A 21,644-nucleotide genomic window follows, 5' to 3' on the forward strand; every position below is an offset into this window, starting at 1 on the left:
TCCTGGGCAGGCTGAAGAGCAGGCAGAAGGCTTTTGATGCTCCCCTGGTACAGTCAAACAGGGGGTGCATGGGCCACCTCAGAGGTGTATTGCCGGGAACTTGCTGTGGTTGGCTGCGCTCCCATCTTTGAGATGCATCCAGTTTCATGGACAATGCTGGGGTAATCTCTGTGTGTAGGAGGATTTCAAGGATACTGTTTATTCCCATCAGATAGGGAAAGGCTATTCCAGTTCAGCAAGTACCATGCTGTGCTGCTTTTGGTTTCTTCCGGTTGCATGTTGAAGGAGAGAAAACAGCCCTTTCTGTGAGTGCAGACTTGGTTTCTGAGTTCTCATCTATGGCTGGAGAAATAAAGCTAGATTTTGCTTCATTTGGAAAGTAACTGTAGTATAGAGGATTAGATTATACCCAGGCAATATTTTGTAGGGAGTATGACAAGGCCAGGCCAGATGGCTACAGGAGACTGAGCAAAGGTAGAGATATTAGCCCCAGATTAAGCAGATCCCTTTTCCTCAGGTAAGATAATGGGCTGTTCCTGAACAATCAGGAACTTACTAGATCCAGTTAAGGCAGGCAGGCTAATTAGGACATCTAGAGCCAATTAGGAATCTACTAGAACCAATTGAGTTAGGGAGGCTAATCAGGGCACTGGTGTAAAAAGACCTTCCTTCATTTAGTCTGGCACACACAAGGATCTGGAAGTGAGAAAGTGTGTTGTTGGAGGACTGAGGAGTACAAACACAATCTGGCATCAGGAGGAGTTGAACTAGTCTGAAACAGACACCACAGGGGAAGATCTAATTCGGAAAGAGATCTGGCCTGTTTCTAACCCACTAGGTGAGATGACAGAGACTGCAGAGATTGTTTTCACTTTCCCTTATGCTGGCAAGTGATGAGGTCATCTGAGTAAACTCCAGGTTTGTGCCCCTAACAAAAGTGGTTAAACTGAGGACTGCCATGAATCTGTGAGGTGAGGAAATCTGCCGGGAAGTGCAGGATTCACCAAGGCAGAGAAGGAACTTTGTTACAGGAGCAATATTGTATCTGAAGACTGAGGTGGGACCTAAGTGCCTTTTCACCCCATCTATAATGTGTCTGCTTCTCTGATTTTTATGTTGTTTTATTTGCAAAGGTGCAGGAGAATAATGCACACAAATCAAAGATGCAAGCCTCATAACATGGGCTTAATTCCCCACAGCTGGTGTCATTCCTTCAGCACACATAGCATTTCCTATAACCTGTTCTGAGATGATGAATTTCTGATATATATTATTTATGGTAATAAAAGTGATGGCAGGGGTTTGTGTGGGAGAAAGGTCAAGCTGGGTCTTTGAGGAAAGATGAAAGTGATGCCTCTGGGGACAGTGGAATGGCCATACCAAGCAGAATGGGGGCAGAAAGAGGAGAGCTGTAGAGTAAGGAGCACATTGGAGTACTGAGCAGCACAACACAAAATGGAGGAAGCCTGAAATTACTATTGTGACAGGCGCAAGAAAACACCCCAAAGTCTAATTTATTCATATCTATCTAGCAGTGCTTTTAAAAAAAAAATAAAAAAATAGTTCCTATGGCACTATAACTTTACAGGGTTGTGGTCAGAGGCTGAAAACTGTCAGAACCAGTGCTTGGGGTCCACTGATGAAAGCTGAGTCAAAGCCATCCTTTTGGCTCACAGCAGTGGTGCCAATTAGGGAGGAGGGCAAGGTTTTGGCACTTGCTTAACGGCCATGAGCTGCAGAGACAGGAGGACTGTGCCACAACTACTTTTAAGCAGTGGTCCTTTACTAAATCAGTACAGCTGCTGCCAGAAGGTTGCTCCAACTGCATGGTCACAATGCCACTGAAACTTGACCTAGCTGCCCCTGCGTACAGTGAGTGGCCAAATGGGGAATCATAGAGAACTTGATGCCTGGCGGCATTGACTTTTGCACTGCGGGGGTAAGAGAGAGGAGAGACTCCCTGCCTGAAGGAACCCTTGGGTCCCTGCAGGAGGGGAGAAAAGAGGAGACCAGAACAGTTGGGAGGGGGAGATACTGGAATTTGCCCCTCCCATTCCAAGAAATATCTGAATTGGCACCTCTGTCTCCATGGCCCCCATTTGGGGTCAGGACCCAAGGCCCCCTTTCACTTGCAAAAATAGCCTTTAAAATTGCCAATTGATCATGGAAGTTGAATATTTGTATCACTTTTCCTAAAGCTGATGGACTCCCCCTCTACCTCCAGCTGTCCAGGGCTGGCCTTAGGAGTCAGTAAAATCTGGGGACACAGCTCCTTCAATATTCATTTTTGTGTGTGTGTGTGTGACCAAAGATCAATTACTTGGTGGTGATCTTACTGCCTCCACCCACTGCCATTATCTCCTTCCTGCTTCTGAGATGGCTGCTTTTCTGAGCAGCTAGCAAGACCTCTGCCCATGAGGAGGAGCAGCTCGCTAAGGTGGGAGGAACCTCTATTACAGAGGTTCTCCAGCAGTGGTCTGTGGAGCACTTCCTGGGGGCTTCTGAGGAGGTGGCTGGTCACATTGTGCTGGCTCCTCCTCCATCTTTCCAAATACTTAATTTGCATGAACAGACAGCTAAAAATATATATTACATACTTTTATAATGCTGATCTCCTGTAGGAACAGGAAATCGTCCTGGGGCACCTCATGGTAGGATGAATCACCTTGTAGAAAAGTTTGCAATCCTTGATCCGTTGGATTAAATGTGGTGCTGAAAGCAAGGGCTTCCTCCAAATCAGGTCTGGCTCTGTGTCCCAGTTCCACTATAATAAAACTTCCCCCAGGAAGTTAGGGGCCTAAATACCTTTAAAAATCTGACGCTTTTTCTGTTTCTCATTCTTTATGGGAGTCTGTAATTTGGGTGTACTTAAGCGTGTGGAGTTGTTTTCAGAAGCAACCTGAACCCGGTGCTTCCCATGCCTGTAACCTGTCTCCAACTACCTCCTGCCCAAAGGGCAGGGGCGACTCTAGGCATTCTGCTGCCCCAAGCACGGCAGGCAGGCTGCCTTCGGCGGCTTGCCTGCAGAGGGGCCGCTGGTCCAGCGGCTCTGGCGGACCTCCCGCAGGCGTGGTCCCCTCTGAAGCCGCGGGACCAGTGAACCCTCCGTAGGCAAGCTGTCGAGGGGCCACGGCAGCCTGCCTGCTGCCCTTGCAGCGCTGGCAGAGTGCCCCCTCCCACGGCTTGCCACCCCAAGCACGTGCTGGGGCCTGGAGCCGCCACTGCCAAAGGCTCGGCACAGTGGAAGACTTTGCATCCTCCTACCGTCCACCCCTGCCTGGTTGTGCTGTGTATGTTATGGAATGAGAGGTGCTGCAGTTTGTCAACACGGGCAGTCCAGGCCACGCCCAGAGTGCACGAGGTGGTGCTGGCTGGCAGGGGTGGGGCACCACTGTGCCAACCCTCCTGGGCAGCAGGAAGTAATCAGAGAGATCCCAAGCTGAGTGAGGGGACAAATTGCTCGGGGAATAGAACACAGCATATGGGGCAGTGTATGAGGGGCGGGGCACAGAAGGAAGGGACAGCACCCTTGTCAGCTCTCTGGTTTTAATGAGAGTTTCATATTTGTCCTTTAAGCCCCAGCTTCCAGGAGATTCTGGGAGAATCTCAGCTTTTGTTTTTAAGTATGTTACTAGTTGTCATGGTTATGAAGAAAGAAAATAGGACCCTCCCCCCTCAAGGCTCAAATAGCCGCAAGCATGAAAAATACCCCTGTGCACATGTTTTTAAAAATCTGGTGATTTTTTTGTAAGCCAATCCTGTGATATATATATATATATATATATATTTAAGGGGCCTGGAGGGTTGGATGGGCAATATGGGTCCAGAGACAGACACAGAGGGGCGTGGGTGGAGGAAGACAGTGCCCTCCTCTTCCCCCCGCCCAGTACACCTCCAGAGTCATGCAAAGCGAGAGACACCATGAATGCAGGGCAGCGTGCAAATAGGGGAATTTACGGCTCATTCCTCCAGCCCTGAGAGACAGCTCCTTGTTCTTCCGTCCCTGCCCTCCCCCCGCAAAAAAAACCCACCCAAACAAACCGGGTTCGGTGGTTGCACTAACGCTTCGGAGCACATCAAGCCGCTGTAACCCCACCGCCCGGACAGGTCAGCTACGCCTCGCCGCTGCCCTCTATGGGCCGTCCTGGGATCCGCACCTCGCTGCCGCGTGCGCTGCCGGAGAGGGTAATTCAGCGGCAGGGCTGGGGCTTGCAGCGCAGAGATGAGTCGCCGTGGCAGGGGGAGTGCGGCTGTGCCGGATGAGCACAAAGGCTCCCTGTGAAAGAACCGCACGGCTCGGAGGCCGCCTTTCTCGCCTCTGGGGAGCGCAGCTTGTCTCCTCAGCAGCCTCCTTTGCACTCCCAAAGTGAGGAGGGGAAGTTGCCTTTCCCGTGGGATGAAGGCATTTTGTGCTTGAACTTTTGGTTGCGTTTAGCTGCTGCCTGTACAGCTCCCCTTTGTCCCTTTCTAAAAAGAAACGGGCCAATGAGGAGACCGATGTAGCTAAAATGATGGGGGGAGGGTGGGTGCATCTGTCGTTCAGAGTAAAGTTTAACTATTCCCACTGGAATTCAGTCGCCAAGAGTCCTTTGCCCCTAATCTCTAGAGCAGAGGTTTGGGGGGACCCTGGGAGGTTGTGGTTACCATGGAATAGTGGTTTTCAACCTGTGAGCTGTGGGCCCCTGGGCGTCCACACAGATTGTGTCTAAGATGTCCAAAGGAGTCCGCACTGCCATTTGAATTTTTTAGGGGTCTGCAAATGAAAACCATTGCTCTGGTGTACTATCAGAGAGGTAGCCCTGTTAGTCTGGCTCTGTAAAAGCAGCAAAGACTCCTATGGCACCTTATAGACTAACAAATGTTTTGGGGCATGAGCTCCTGTGGGTGAATACCCACTTCATCAGATGCATTGCTCTGGTGCTGCTTCTCCCCAGAATGTGACTGGTAGGGCTGCCGCCCAGGGGGAACGAGGAGGACACCAAATCCAGAGTCCTAGCTGGAGCAAGAGCCGGGGAAATGCAAAGACAGAGCAGGAGACACTGCCATGCGCCTGCACCGCGAAGCTGCTCAGTCAGCTTCCTGGGGAAAGCAGCCCAAGGGGCAGGGATGTTGGAGAAACTCTTGTGTCCTCAGTATCTCTTGTAACTGGAAAGGCATCGGGCCCCCCACCTCACCCCTGCGCGGCGAGCTGACTTGCTGACACTGTCTGAGCTTTAGCTGTGCTCATAGCCCTTTAAGAGCCCCGGGAGCTGGGCTGGGTCTGAGCACATAACTCACTGCCCGCGCCTGGGCGGGATAGGCTGCTCCGCAGGGGTGGGCTGGAAGAGGGAGTCCTCCATCTGCAAACTCTGGCGAAGGGGACGGGGCGACAGAGAGAGGAGAGGAGGCAGCTGTTCTGCTAGCCCAGCTCAGTATCTCTCTGATCGTGCCGTGGGCATTTCTTTTTTCACCCCTCTTCCTCTCTGTGCTTGCTCCCTAGTTTAAGGCCTATCAGCTGTATGTGTGGCAGGAGCTGTGCTGCACTAAACCCCGTCTCCAGCTCTTCCTCCTCTTTTCTTTGTAGCCCGGAGGATTATTTGAACATTTCCCTTTGCTTTTGGGGGTCGGATTGCAAAGGACAGAGCCATGCCCAGGAGAAGCATCTTGGAGGTGAAGGTGTTGGACGTGCAGAAAAGGCGAACCCCCAACAAACACTATGTGAGTGTCTAACCCTCCCCCCAGTCCCGCCTCCAGATCTGGGGATGGAGCACCCGGTCCCAAAACCATCCCCAGGTCCTTTAGGGAAGGCATGCGAGGGCTTTAAGGTTTCTGACCATCTGTAACTATTTTCAAATTGACCAAAAGTAGCCCTCCCTGGTGCTGCTGGGCTGGGAGCCTGCCAACCCTTTTCTTGTGGGACTCGGCAAAGTCCTGAAAGAAAATGCTGGTTACAGGGATAGCTTCTCTAGCAAAGGGGATCTGCTTAGGAACAGGGAAGCTTTTTCAAGTTTTACTGTGTGTAATTATCCACCCTTTTCCTCCCACTTCTACGTTTACTTAACAGGGGATTCATTGCAATTGCAATATTCTGTTAGTTGTATTTACAATAATTTCTTACTATTACTAGTTATATCACTTAGAAAAGAGTTTATTCTTCAGCAGGGGGCTCCTACTTCCTGGGCTGGGGGAGTGCATGAGGGTCCCCCGCCCCCATTTGTGTTGTCTTAACTAAACAAAGGCAGGGCACTGTGTCTTTCATACAGTACTCGTTGTAGGGCCAGTGTTCCCTTTGGCCCTTCTTCAGCTGGGATGGGAAGGGTTACATACTGCTCACCACAGGGACCTCCTCTCTGGAGAAGTTTGACTTCTTGGTTCGGGAAGCACTGACCCAGCGGGGGAGGCGGAGATTCCTGGTACAGAATTGTAGTAGTTGTGTTTTTTTTTAAAGTTTGTTTTAATTATAGTTGCTGGAGCAGGTCTGGAGCAGCTGCCTCCCTGGCTAGCAAGCAGATATTGTGATCCCTTAAAGGAAAGTGGTGGCTGTTCAGCTAGTTCTCATATCTCAGCTGTGGCCTAATTTGTCCTGCTTTACATGGGAGGCAGCACGCCGGCCCGCTGTACTGCTCCGTGCAGATGTGAAGCTAACGTTAAAAAATACACGTTGGATTTCTGTAGCCCAAGAAAGACAAAAGCAAGGAGTTTTTTTTGGAATTCACACGTCCCATACCCACTGCATACGTTGCTGGCTGTTTGAATCCTAGTCTTGATTTATTATGCCCAGCTCACAGCAATACTGAGCTGTCAGATTCTGCCTGGAGAGCGAGCCTATTGGGAGCACTTGCAGTCCAACTCCTGCCTTATGTCATCACCATTGAAGCAAGATATGTCTATGAATGGACCTCTCGCTCTCTCCTTTCTGATATTCCACCTACCTAATGGCAAAGGCCTGTTCTTACTATTTATTTAGCTCAGCAAATGTGCATAATTCTTTACAGACCAAGTCAGAATAAGCCCTTTGCCCACGGAGTTAGTAATCCAGCGCCAGTAGGGTGTCCAGGCCAATGGCTAATAATGCACAGGGGGACGTAGTGGCTGAAGAAGTCTGCATGAGAAGGCTAGAAAAAGAGAAGGCGGGTGGCATGCAGGAAGCTAGTGGCTGTTGCAAGTGTAAGGTTTAGCACACAAGAAAGTGAGGAGAAGAACAAGGAGTGATGAGGACTGTAGGATGACATGGAAGCAGAGGTGCAGACAGGGCGGTGGTTTTCTAGCTCCTTGTCGGTTGTGAAATGGGAGTCTGCAGTGCTGGATTTGGCAGGGTGCAGATATGAACTGCTTTTGTGGAGCCATTTTGTTGTACTTATAGAATGTGGGGGTTTGTTCCACACTTAACAGCCGTGAGTCCTGATCCATGTGGCTGTTATACAGTCTGCATGGCCTTTTGCTTCCTTCATCAGATTTGCTTCCATTCATAATGCCCAGTTGATAATATCTGTCATGGAGTTGCTTTAGTGCTGATTTTCCTGCTAAACTGGGAGCTCTTTGGGGACAGGGATTATCTATGTCTTTGTGTCTTGTACCGTGTTGTACGTCTGTGCTTAATGACTGGCAATGAATTCCCCAACATGATGTATTATTGGTGTGGAAAAGATGTCTCATCTTCCTCTGATGTATCTGGCCATAACCACTTCTGGAGATGGGATGCTGCTGGATTTAGTCCAATCTAGTGTGGGAAATCTACGCAGTGCACAGTGTATAATAGAACCCTAGGCATGCCTCTAGCAGACAAAACTTTGGTTAATGGTGGGACCTTGCACTCTCAGTGTTTGTGATTTGCAACCCAGTTCCTCTGATGATGAAAGGATGATAATGCTGGAAAGGTACCTGGCAGGCTTGGTGTAAGAGAACCTCAGAAACTGCCATTAGTACATCCTGTGTTTTCTAGTGGAACTGGCTGCCCTTTAGCCAGGCTAAATGGACTGGTGCTGGTAACATGTCCTTTAAAATCCACCAGTTGCAGAGTTCTGAGTTGCTGTGCTCCAGCTTGTTGTTTTGAAACTGGGACAAACCTGTTTTCTAGATAGCAATCAAGGTGCTCAGTTAAACCTGTTTGCACTGCTTGTGTCCACCCACGTGTGACTGTGAAGTGAAGCTAGAGGGTTCTGTCCTGGATTCATTGTGAGTTGCCCATACCCTACAGATTCAAGTACCTCCCAGTACCTTGTGGACACTTTATGAAAAAGTTATATCATATTTCAGGGCTAACACAATTTAAAACTGGCTTCTCCCCTTGGCATAACCTTAATGTGGGACAGTCCAGTGATGCGCACACAGTTAATTCTGCACCACATAAGGCACCTCCTGTATGATTTAGGCTATGACATTGGGAATTTGAGTGACTCTCTACTTCCACTAATGTGCATTTTAATAATGACTGAGCTGTGTCACCCTGGAGTTCTTAGAAGAAATGCTACCTTTCAAAAAGGCACCTCTCTGGGTTACTCTTGCCTATGCGTTGCTAGCGAAGCTACCATGAGGCAGTGAGCAAACAGCAAGGGATAACCAGAAGTCTGGTGACATAGCTATAACTAAGCAGAGCCAAGCTTTCTCTGCCCCCGAGTAGGCAGACCCTAACTTTGCTTTGCTTTTCCTCCTCCAGCCCCCAAACTCGCACCTCTTTCCCCCTCTACTTTGCCTTGACCATGCTTGCTCATCGTACTTAGATGATGCATCATCATTCCTGGAAAACGTATATGTGACCGAACTTAGCTTCCTATGCTTTCTGTATTTTGTATTGGGAGACTAGGTAACTATTGAACTTTTCTCCGTTTCTGTCAGTGTGTGGAGGATACCTGCAAGAGTGTCTAATTCCTCATTCTTCTAGGCCTCTTTACCCAGGGTTGGGAATTCTCCATATCTTTGTGTCCCTGCTTCCCTTCCAGGCTTCTTGTGTGATTGCCACCAGTCCTTCCAGCCAAGGAGTACTGGACAGGGGTCCTTTTGGAACTCATCCATTCTGTTCTTTCATCATTTTGCTGCCTGCTGTATACATCTACAAAGGGAAAGTCTCAGGGGATCAGATAGAATCAGGAGCATTGGTAACATTCACAGTCTTCCAACAGAGAGAAATGTTTCGTGAGTTATTGGGGGTGGGAATGGAGATGGGGACACTTTAGTGGGATTCTGGCTTTGTGGTATGGAAAATTCCCATCACTACTGTACATGTGCAGTTTGGAGTATAAAACCCTTAAGGTGGTGGAACGTCCTGTCCTGAAACTTTCTAGCTTGTGAGGAGAATGTGGATGGAAGGCGTGTTCTTTAACCGGTCACTGGTGATTGACTGTGTGCTGCTCATCCACTCATTGCTTTCCAGGTTCCCCTCTTTGAACCCAAGTCTCAAACGTCCTGTCTTATTCCTCCACAGTAGTTCTCCTTGAATGGAGTTAAGAAATAGTGAAAGCCAAGGGGACTCAAAGCTGGATCAGAGCCTAGGAAAGTGGCTAGAATCTTCCGGAAAGCAGAGCCTCACAGAGCTGTGTTGGTCCTGGAGTGAATGAGAAGAGTGCTGGCCCTGTTTGAAGAGATCAGTGGGAACCAGGCAGATTCAGAAAGCCAGTTAATTATATAGAATCAAAATCTATTTTTTTTTTTTCCAGCAAAAGAGAAGGGGATGAACACAGCTGTCTCATCTGGCTTTTGACTGTATCTGCTGGCAAACGGCAAATCAGAGCCAACCACAAAGTATACATACTAAACCTTTGCTTCCAGGCGTCTCATTTCTGAGCATAAACCTGCTCTTTTTTGACCCCTAAGGCAGCCACTTAGCATCATATATGAGTGTGGAGGAACTCTTTTTCCCCATTCCCAGGGCTGTGATCTGACCTGTAAATGACCCATGGTATTTAGTTTATATCCCCACTTAGATCAAAGACTTTACTTAGCTTGGACAAAGGGGCAATTGTATTACCTGCACCCAAACCACTCTGAGAAACTGGGGATACTTGTTCCCCCAAGAAAGCTGGGTCAAGAAAGGACTCAGTTGGTCTTACTCTCCAGCTTTGGTGGTCTGGGAAGACCTATTTTTTTCAGGTTCCTATGAGGTGTCCATCACCATGGTATCTAAGCACAGTAGAAAGTGCAATGTCGTGCAGTCAGAGACAAACGCTTCTGCATCCTCAGCTCTGTTTTCCATTTGGCAGAAATATGGTGCCTTCTGTTTTGAAGATGTCTCACTTTTTGAAGAGTGAGTCTGTGCTGTCTCGTCAGTGGGAGTGAAATAATACCTTGCAGCCCTGCTGGTGGGTGGGGGTGTGTGTATGTGTGTGTGAGAGACACGTCCCTCTGCCACTATCTTAACCATATATGCTAGAGCTGTTCTCTCTCCTCGAAATTTTTCAACCCTCCTTCTGCTGTTAGAGGTGACACACATAGGGTGACCAGATGTCCCAATTTTATAGGGACAGTCCTAATTTTTGGGTCTTTTTCTTATATAGGCTCCTATTACCCCTCACTTCCTGTGCCAGCTTTTCACATTTGCTGTCTGGTCATCCTAGAGACACACAATAGTTTCCAGGGAGCAGGGCTCAGCATCCCTTATGGAGCCTTTATATTTCCATCCACCTCTAATCCATCCTGACCCCATGTCCCATCTTGCTGCTGCCTTTCTGGCTAAGGAGGAATATTCATGAGTCACTTCAGAGGCCATCACAGAGTTGGAAAGATTGCTGTTGAGTGATATCAGGCACTTCTCAATTTCCTTCCCAAGTGGCTGAGGCTAGGCTAGGCTAGGCTAAAAAGTGTGGTGTCAGCTAACATTTTTGAATAGTTAAGTGTAGGCTTTAACACATGCTAAAATCTAGGAACTTCACTAGGCTTTAACTCTGCAAGTTTAGCATATGTGTGGACATAGCTTTTAATTAATCTATTCAGACATATTAGCTAATGTGTGTGGACATCACACCTTTAAATCCTAGTCCAGACAATGCCTGAAAGCACCTGGACAGTGCAGATGATTCGGAACAAGCCCAGCTGCACTCAGAAGGGCTCGGTCAACTGAAGAAGTCCAATCCTGCTTGCATTATGCATGTGTGAAGTGTTGTGGGCCCATCAAGGTGCACTCATGAGCAAGCCTCATAAGATTTGGCTTGAGAGCCAATTGTGGGAGGTGTTTTCCTCTTTCCTGCTCCCCTCTCTGTGATAAAGGGATCCTGGAAGGCTTTCACTTTTTCAGTGTTACTGAGCTGAGGATTCCTCACGGCACATAAGTCTACCACTTCTATCAAACTAGCCTGTCTGCTAGCGGAAACAGGGCTATGGGGAAAGGGAGAAAGTTGGAATGTTAAGGCCTTGGCTATACATACAGCACTGCAGTAGTGCAGCTGTACCAGTACAGTTGTGTTGCTGCAGCATGTCTGGTGAAGACACTCTATGCTGATGGGAGAGTGCTCTTCCATTGCCATAATAAAGCTTCTGCCGCTCACAGAGGTGATTATGTTGGCAGGAGAAGCTCTCCCACTGACAGAGCACTGTGCACATGAGCGCTTACGTTGGTGTAACTGATGCTGCTCGGTGTGTGTGTGTGGTTTTTTCGACATAAGTTATGCCAACATAGGCTATGTCTACACTACAGCCTTACTTCCTGCTCTGGGGATATGAGCCCTGCTTTGCTAGCTGTAAAATGGTATTGTGCTGGCATGGCAACTTCTCTTAGCCAAACATCCCTATGTGTTGATATATAATCAGACCATTCGGTTGGCTGAGCATTCCTAATACTTTCCCCTTTCTGTCTGGAAATGGAGGGGAAATAAAACAAAACAAAAAAAAAACCATTTTGCAGAGATTTTTGAGGTTAACTTTTCTCTAAGATGAAGGGGCTGGTCTCACTCCTCAGGCCGGATTGCCTGGACTTTACAGCTCTCTAGTCCAGTTTCTAAATAAGTGATTCCCTTTCATTCATGCAGTGGGACAGTAACCCTGCAGTGACACTTCCATTCCAACAGTGTTGTAAGAGACTCCAGCTCTGTTTCAGGACTTTGCCATTGTGGGATATTGCCAGTGAGTATGTCCTAAGGCTACATTGCAAATGGTAAGGGGCAAAGTCCAAGAGCACAGTTTAAAAATAATCGTTGCAAGCATCAGAATGGCAGATTGTCATTCTGCTCTGCTCTGCCAAGTCTTGGGTTCTGATAAATGAATGGTGGTTTTTTTTTTTTGGTTTTTTTTTTTTAATCTGTAGTTTTCTAGTTGAAATAGGCTAAATTTTCCTGTAAAGGATATTGCCCAGTTTCTTTTTATAGTTCTATTGTTTGTAATAACCTCCTAGAAGCCTAAAAGTAAATTTTCCCTGCCAAATCTAGTTTTCTTCTGTTAAGCAAACGGAGATTTTGTTTTAATGCAGCTGCAGTTAACGTGTTTTGTGATATCGGTGAATAGCTATATGTAATCATCTCATTGAGTCTTTCGCTTGTACAATCCCATTCTCCTCAATTCTGTTAGAACTCCTCTGAGGTTATAGTTTTTAAATATAAACTCCTGCTGCAGAGCACAAAACAAAACTCTGCATTTTACAGAAGTGGTGGGGGGGGGTTGTTTTCATTAGATTTTGCTGTAACATAATGATATTTTGGGTTGTGTGTGCACGGGAAGAATCCCACAAAACTAGTGTCCAGGTTAGGTGTATAGTTGCAAATTAGGCATGCACTGTGCACACACAAGTGCAGTTACCATGACTACCGCTGCAAGCTGGGTAAATGCCCATGCAGATATCTGTAACTACCTGATTTGCATATGTAATTACCCAGGTACCTTCAGACAAATTTGTGCATGTACTTTTTGAAAGTCTGGCCCTGGATGTTTAGAATCCATAGGATTTTTTCCCATGTTGTACTAAAAATGATTTTTAAGGTAAATTTATGTTTGGTTCTAAAGCCCGGACTCTTTAGTAGGTATGTTTTCTGCAAGGCTTCTACCATATACTGTGAACCAGCTACTAGTAGCTTCATTTGCCAAATAAAATATGCATAACACTAATCCGAAACCAGATCTAGAATCATTAAAGAAGGAATGTTGACTTCTTTGAACCAAGGGACTGGTGATCCAAAGAATCACAATAACTTATGGGCTGCTCAAGTGTCTTCAACAGAAGATGCCACCTGCAGAAATAGAAGTGGCAGTCTGGACAGCTTGTGCCCATTGAGCTTTGAAATAAAGAATTTGTGGTTCAAACTTGATCAGTTGGATAGCATCCATAGTCACCATGTATAGTTGGATTACTTTTTAACCATATTGGCTGTGTAGCTTTAAAAGGGCATTGGAAGTCTTAGAATCCTCTAGAGAATGACCATACTTACTTGGGGTATGGCTGGAATGTCCTATGAGGAAAGGCTTAAGGAGGGTAGGCTTAGTCTGGGGAAATATGTGGTTGAACAGTGACTTATTGGTAAGGAATCCACCCAGGGGTCACACAGGAAACTAGGATTTTCATTACAGAATAAAAACTGGGAAAGCAGAGGGTTTGATTCTCCATGTTAGGAAAAGCTTCTTCACTCAAGGGGTTACTGCTGGCAGGCAGGCTGATCCTGGTAAAGGACAAGGACAAGGGCAAGGGATGGTTCAAAGGTCCTTTCCATCACAACTTCCTAGAAGGTCCTTTAGCAACTTCCTGTGTTGCCTTCAGCTGTGGTGTCATTGCAAAATGTGACATTTCTTTTCAATTGGCTGTGATGCTGCTCTTTTTCTGTTAGACGTGGTCTCAGGGCAAAACATTTGAAACCATTGGAGCACAGGCTTTCCCCAAAGTTCACGGAGGTTGGACACATCTTTACTTTCTGTCCTAGTCTGTTGTGTGGTGTTAAATGACTGCTATGTCCTGCTGCAGTGATCTGTTCATGTCCTTACCTGCCTTCCCCTAGGGACTGAGGCTTAATTAATGTATTAATGTTTGTGAAGTGCTTTTGGGTCCTGAAAGACACTATAGAAATTCAAAGTACTACTAGTTTTGGTTTCCCTATCTGTATAGCTTAACACTGACTACCTAAAATACCCTAACACAACAAAACTCTCTTAAAGCTTCAGTAGGTATAGGGATAGCTCAGTGGTTTGAGTATTGGCCTGCTAAACCCAGGGTTGTGAGTTCAGTCCTTGAGGGGGTCATTTAGGGAACTGGGGTAAAAATCTGTCTGGGGATCAGTCCTGCTTTGAGCAGGGGGTTGGACTAGATGACCTTCTGAGGTCCCTTCCAACCCTAATCTTCTATGAACTGTAAAGGACCAAATTCTGCCTGTGGTTACACAGATTATGCATACACTGCAATCAGGAGATGTAATTGCAGCACACATAGAGATACCTGCGCTAGCTTTGATCAAGTTAGCTCGCTAAATATAGCAGTGTAACCACAGCAGCATTGGGTTAGTTCCCCAGGTATCTGTGCTGGGGTGGCTAGTTTGTGCTGCTGCCTGAGCTGTCACTGCCACATTGCTATTTTTAGCAAGTCAGCTCAGTCAAAGACATACCCTTTGGAAGTTATTGGGAAAGCTCTGTGTTTGGGTCTAGAAACAGAATTAGTTAGTAGCTTTCATGTTAAATTGCAGTTACAAAATTATTTGGAAGAGACAAGGACATTAAATCTTTGAATCAAGGGTCCTGCCCTGCCTGCCTTTGAGAGGGGAGCTCTATCTTTCATCTGTTCCATGTAGCACTGGGAAATGGGGAAACAAGAGAACCCAAATGTTTGACCTCTGTGCGACTCATAGCAAACAAACCAGTGCATGTGTCTCGGGATTGAGGAATCTTTGCCTAAAGGGTGAGGGAAGCCCAGGAAGCAGGGTCTCTGATCAGAGTATGCATGCATATGCTTTTCAGACCAGCTGTTCCTTTTCCTTTCACTTGGACAATGCCTCACCCCATCTGGTCTATAAAGCAGCAAAATGTGGAGATCTGGCGCTCTTTGGGAGATAACAGAGCATTGTAACAGGGGTGAATCCAAGCACTTTAGTGTTTGATATATAGTCCAGCAGACTCTGGGGTAAGTGGGCAATTAGATTGCTTTCCCTTGATGGCATGCTGTGGTACTACTTTCTCCATCCTCATCAATGTCTCCTCCTACTTCTTACTGTGCTGTGTCCCATCTTCATTCCATGGTCTCCTGATTACTCCCTACGCCACTATCCTGCAGCATTGACGCTGCTGCTACCCTATCTCCAGCTAAATTAGGTCTAAATTAAACATGAACGTTGAGGATCAAGATGCCCTGCAGTTGTTGCTGGGAAGTATTCCTCTCTGCTCCCCACCGGTGCTGTCTTTGCCGCCTGACCCAGAACCGAACGTCTGTGCTTCTCGCTTGCTTGGCTCGTGAAACAGGCTGTGCAGGCGCGAGGGAATAGCAAAGCTTCCAAAGCCAGCCAAGCATGCCAGTAAATGGAGCTGTCAGATTGTCTCCCCTATCCTGGCCTGACGCTGGCCCAGAGAGGGACCTAACGGGCTTCTCAACTGTCCTGCAGCATGAAAGCTAGCGAGATCTCCACTTTCCCCTCCACAGCCCTGCACTCCTGCTGTGGAAAAGGACTCGGAAACCAGTGGACAGGGGCCAAAAACAAGCAGCGCACAGCCAAGAATTTTCTTTGTTTCCAGTCACCTCCCTTCTCTTTCTTTTCTTCTTAGAATTTGCCTGCTCCTTCATCTTTTCTGTTAACCCCTGCTCTGTTTTGGTCAGTTCTCTCAGTTGGTTTGGTTCCCCAGCCCCTTGAGATTATTTCACTCCACTGCTTTCTAGGAGTGCAGAACAAGTCAACATTCCCAGAGATAAGCCTGTAGCATTGTCTCTCTGTGTTTGGGGTGGGAGGAGGCAGTGAAGGGGCTGATCCCTTTTTCATCTGCTGGAGAAAGAGATGTGGATTTTTCCATAGAGGGCTTTATTGTACATAGTGTCTCTCTGGACGTAGGACCACACAGGCTCAAACCCATTTGAAATCACTCTGCAGACAGCTGCTCTCTGATGGAGGTGTTATATCTGGCTTTGTGTTAGTAACTGTGCTGAGTGTCTGTGGACCGACACTGACACTCTTACCGGTGACAGCTCCAAACTTCTAGGAGCCCAATCCAGGAAATTGTATCCAGGTGTCAGTGGCATTTTCCTGTTTTGTGATGTAAATGATTACTGTGCCTCTTGAGTGGCATGGAATGAATTTGGAGGGACTCTGTTCATTCAGCGGCCAGTATTAGATTGTGACAAATCTGCGGTCACCTGTGACTTCAGAGTGTGCAGCACAGTACAGAGCATGGCCACTCAGAATTTCACAGCAGCCATAGGGAGAGAACATTTTCCTCTCTGCTTGAAACACACAGGCCCCTATCACTTGAACTCAGGAAGAATCTCTATTAGCAGCATAAGGGCTATGTCTCACAGCTGAGCAGCACTGGTTCTGTGCAGTAGAGGGCAAAAACCTACTTAAACACTGGCCAGTTTGTTCATTACAGTATGGAAGCACTACATTGTAAGAGTCTTGATGGGTGAAGAAGAAAATAGGCACAAGAAACCTCTCCTAAGGGCTTTTCTTTACTGCAACGGGTAGCTTAAGTTAGTGCACTCAAGTTACTCCACTCCAGCTAGCTGCTGTGAGAGCAACCACACTGAGAATCTACATTGGAGCTATTTAATGATTGGATTAGCAGCTGATGAGTTGTAACTCAAGCTGGTGCATCCCTGCTGCATTTCTTGCTCCAGCCTCAGCATCACCCCAGCTTCACCCCTCCATGGGCCAGCTAGCTCCAACTAGAGATTTTTGTGTGTGGATGGGAGTCAGGTTAGGGACAAAACTAGAGTTCTACCATCAGCTAACAATGCAGTGAAGATAAACCCTAAATGTATTGCTGCCCTAAACCTCTCTAAGGACAAGGGAAGAAACACAGTGCTTTGCATTTGGATCTGGCTGCAGGCGTTTGGGGGTGTGAGGAGAGATGTGAGGTTATTCTGATACTGTGTGTGGTACTCAGGGCCAAGTGATCTCTGGTTTTTGGTGCTGATGGGATTACTCTGGCATGCACAAGTGAGGTAGTGATCACTGTCTCCTATAGATGCAGCTGCAAGTCATTGGCATAGAGTGCTAGTCACTTAGACTCTGGGATATCTCAGTGATGGGCACAGTATAAGAGATGGAGTAGATTGACTCAGCAGAAATATGCAGTCTCAGCAAGTGTCTTCTCCATTAGTAACTGTATGTGGCTCTAATAAATGATGAAGGAAGTATCTTTGCCTCTCTCTGAAGAAACTAAGGATTGTGCCCAAATGGGAGCATAGATGAGGGACACCCAGTTAACTCATGGGCATCTTGTCATGAGCCAGATGATCACACCTAGCATGCATAAAGTAGATCTTAATCCTGCATTTCTATGCAGGGACATAGTGAAGACTGCATCCAAGTGGCCTGCTCCTGTTCCCCTCTGAGACCTGTAGTATGAGTTTAGGGACACAAGAACTTCCTAAAATGCAGCTACCCTGAGGCTATATTTTGGCCCATCGTGGCAAAGGTGAGTTTGGGGACGGGGGCTTTATGAAATTAGGACTCAGCCTGAATCCTGTAGGGAGCCATGTCTGTAGCCACCTGTCTCTTGGGCACTGTCTAAGAAAGGTACGTCTAAGGGAGAATTCTTGTTACTGGTGCTGTATGTTCTACTGTGACTTCTGTCTTTTGGCTCAGCGCTTGAGAGATCCAGCCTGATACGTGGTGCGTGTGCTTTATATCCCCTTTTCAGGCTTAGGTGAGGACTGCCGCAGAGACTCCTAGAGTCAAATGTAATGCGTAGTAACTCCAGTGAATGAGTGTAGTTTGGTGTTTTGACGAGGGACTTGGGAATCAAGATTCCTTGGCTCTATTCTTCATTCAGTCACTGATTCATTGAATGACCTTAAGCAAATCACTTATACTGTCTGTCTCCATTAGCCTCCATTTATAAATTGGGGAACATGTCTTAGGCAATATGTGAGACGTAATGTTTGTAAAGTGCTTTATGGTCTTCAGCTACTTCAGGAGTTCAAGGAATATTAATTATCAAATGTGTAGTTTCTGGCGATGCAAAGAGCCTGCTCCAGCTGTCTCTAAAATAATAATCCCAGCTTCAGACAATGCTCCCTGGGTGTTTAATTTCTTTGAACATGGGGCTGGGGTTGGGGTGGGAATTTGGGCTGAACATGCCATGAAGAGACAAAATTTGAACTGAATTCCTGATCAAATGCTAAACCCCCTCCATTCTCAGTGCTGGACTTTGGGATCGCTTGGCTGCTTCTGATTTTTTTCCTTTGGGATTTTCATAGTTACATCCATTCTGCTTTTCTGATGATTCTGTGCCATTTGAAGTCAGCTGAGGAAGTTCTCAGTTACTGTGTGATGCTACTTCTGGTGGGTACCATTTCAAGCAGATCTGGCTAATGTTTTCCTCATTCTTGCTGTATGCTCCTATTGGGGGGGTGGATCTCCCTCTGGGTTGGAGGAAGGCATTTGATTCACTATAACTTGCCAGCATGTTTCCCCTCCAGTTGCTAGAGTCATTTCTAACATATTTGACTGGCAGCGTTCATTGACAGCTCTGTTATGGTTGGCCAAATTCCATTTGCATCTCTCTAGTAACTTGTCATTTTTGTTGGCAGTTCTCGGGGGTGGGGGTGGGGTGGGGGTGGTCCCACTTTCCACTGGCATGTTCTTGTTTTGAGCTCCACCTGGAGGAATACAGAGGGGTGGAAGGGATTGTGTGTGATATGCAGGAGGTCATATGAGAGAGTCTCTGTAGGGACAATCCCGCACTACTCAGCGGGATGCACAAGATGACTTAATAGGTCTTTTTCCATCTCTCGCTTCTTTGATCAGTTGGAGCAGGCTTGATAGATACAGAAATATCTGTTAGCTGGAAATACTGCCTCAAAGGTTTCTGTTGGCCCAATATGCCTCTCACCAGTCTTGTTCAGTAACTTTTAAGAAGTTGGTACCCTTAATTCTGTGCTCCATGGGAGGTTTGGAGGAGCCAAGTCATAGGTGTGATTGTCAGAGGGACCGGAATCTCATGTCTGTCTCGCTCCAATTTGTGTAAAAGGTTATTTAGCATTCAGCACACAAGGGAGTGAGAGCAAGCAGAAGGTCGGATTAGTTGGGCAAGGATCTGGCTGAGCTCTGTTCTGTAAGGTTCACATCAGCTGTGCTGTTGAGTGACTTCAACATACAGTGCTCTCTGCTTCTGTATTTCAACAAGGTCCCATTTGTGCCATGGTAGCAGCCATTGTGACTTCTAAACCCTTCGCAGCCCAGCAAAATCAACATGGAGCTGGAGGGAAGACCTACCTCCCTGTCTTTGGAATGGGGAGTATATCTGAAAAGACAGAGTCCGTGCTGCCTCTACTCTAGAATGGATCTGAGGCCATGAACCATCTTGAGCCTAGAGGTCTCTTCTGTTTATTCATATATAGCGTGTGAGGTGCTGTGCACCCACACTATCTGTTCCTCCTCCTGGCAGGGATCTTGCCATGACTGGTGTTTTTACAGATCTCATGAGCACAGCCTAGAAGTTCCTTTGCTCCTTTATGGGTCTTGGGGTCCAATTAAGCTGTGGTGTAAGGGGACACAACTCTCAGTCATGCTTGCTTATGCCAACGCTAGATTTTTGTGCCTGAGCATCGGACGTAATTGAAGTTTAGTACAGCTGATGTATACAGCGGTCTGGATGGGAGGGTGGTGCTTGTGCTTTCTAGCGATATTGGGTTGGGACTGAGGAAGAATAAGGAATCCTTTTCTAAGAGGAACTGTCAGTTCCCAGGTTTCACAGCATCAGCTAGTTTCTTTCTCCTGTGCACACCCTGCTGTTGGCCTGGGAAGGCCTGTAAATATTTAGATCACTGGGACTATTACTCTTGGCTGCTGGCCATTGCACGTGGTGCAGCCCCCTTCTGGCTTCCTCACTGTTTGCTCTAGTCTCCCCACCCCTCTAGGAAATGAGCAAGTTGGAACTGAGCTTTGGACTTTCCCCCCTCCTCTCTGCTGCTTAGCCCAGCTGTGCTTGTCACTGTGGGATGGAGCACTTTGGGTGGGTGCAGAGAAATAGAGGAGAGCTGGTTGCAGTCCCAGTAAGACCGCTCCTTGAGGAGCCTCTGTTTCCATTGGGAAAGGGGTGGTGCTAGTTTTGATATCCTGTTTTCATAGGATCATAGAAATTAGGTATGGAGAAGACCTATTAAGTAATTCCGTCCACTTCCACACCCAACAAGCCAGGGCAGGGTTGTCCTTACTGAACATTTTCCACTGAGTTGAGTTGTCTGTTTCCCTCTCTCTTCTGTTCCTCGCATGGCACTGTTGGTGACTTCACTGTGGCTGAGACTGAATCCACTCAGACTTCTCCTTGTGGGCATGTGAATTCTGTGGACCTAGAACTTGCATAGCCCACAGGAGGGGTATAAGGTAGGGTCTGAAGAGAGTAACATGCATTTCTCAGCTAAGAGAATGTGTCAGCAACATGGGACCCTTGGCATGAAGGGGGAAATATTCACAAGGGAAAAGCTCTAAAGCCATCTCCCTGCTGGGAAGCTGATGAAGCAGCATTTTCCACAGATATTTAGAATTTTCTTTTTCTGCAAATTGTTGATTGAACTGGGGACAGGGGTTGCCATGTAGGACTGTCCTACTATTAAATGGAACATGTAAACTTCAGTTATACAGGTGTGTCCAGTAAGATGAGCACTTAAACAAAACGAGGGAATTGGGGAGTAGGGAAAAATATTACTATCCTCTTAATTGCAAAGCCTTTAGCGCCCTCACCCACCCAAAGCTCTTGGCTTATCTCCCTTCTGAGTTTTAAATTCACTTGGGCTCTAGTAAATTGCTTTGAATGACCTGATTAACATCCCAGTGAAATAACTGTTGACTCCAAAATAAAGGCAGGATAGGAATAAACAATGGAGAAAAATTGGCTTTTCTTCCTGCCCCACTGGCAGGCTTTCTCCAGGCAGGCAGCCAGCAGTGATATAACGCTGTGAAATGCTGTGGAATGGATGTGAGCTGGGATATTAGCAGAGCCTCCAACCTAAATGATGTCATACTGGCTGCCTTGCAGACCCTGGTGGGAAGCTAAAAGCAGCTTGGAAGTGTTCTGGAGGAGGCTTAACGCTTTGTTGGCCAGAAAGATACATGCTCTGTTCTGATTTTGTTCAAGTTGGATGACACTGACCAGTGAAAGGTGCTCACTGCAATGTACTGGCTGGTAGGCTGGAACTGAGAGTTGTAAGGGGAAAGCACTCTTTTCCTTGGATGTGGGGAGAGGATTACCTAGACCAGTGGATTACCTAGACCAGTGGTCCCCAATGTTTTTCGTCTGGCACCCGCCAGACGACGAGCCACGGAGGATCCACTGAAATTCCACCGACAATGCTGCTGATGAGCAGCGTCATCCAGAAGTGTCGCCGCTGACATACCACTGAAAATCCAGTGGCATTTCAGCGATGACACCTCTGGATGACGCTGCTTGTTGGCGGCATTTTGGCGGATGCTTATCCGCCAGCCAGTACACGGGTGCACTTAGACACCCCGGCGGGCACCATGGCGCCCACGGGCACCATGTTGGGGATCCCTGACCTAGACATTGTAAACCTATGTTGACCAATCTGAGTCCATCAAGACCTTTATAGCTGTCACAGA

The 21,644-nt window shown here is 47.1% G+C and overlaps 1 protein-coding gene across 4 annotated transcripts in view; it reads left to right on the forward strand.

Annotated features, from left to right (window-relative positions):
* Positions 1-2,352: 2,352 nt before the first annotated feature.
* The window catches only part of SH3PXD2B (SH3 and PX domains 2B), a 124,570-nt gene continuing 105,278 nt past the window's right edge, over positions 2,353-21,644 (forward strand). For 3 of the 4 annotated variants that reach the window (XM_032801489.2, XM_032801488.2, XM_032801490.2), the window contains exon 1: positions 5,387-5,697. In XM_032801489.2, the coding sequence (XP_032657380.1) occupies positions 5,626-5,697 (72 nt within the window). In that variant the 5' untranslated portion in view covers positions 5,387-5,625. Of the gene's footprint in view, positions 2,438-5,386; positions 5,698-21,644 lie in introns of those variants that run through there. The other variant, XM_032801487.2, reaches the window with a different exon arrangement.

This window comes from Chelonoidis abingdonii, chromosome 7 (assembly GCF_003597395.2).
Source record: "Chelonoidis abingdonii isolate Lonesome George chromosome 7, CheloAbing_2.0, whole genome shotgun sequence".
In the NCBI taxonomy this organism is placed as follows: Eukaryota; Metazoa; Chordata; order Testudines; family Testudinidae; genus Chelonoidis; species Chelonoidis abingdonii.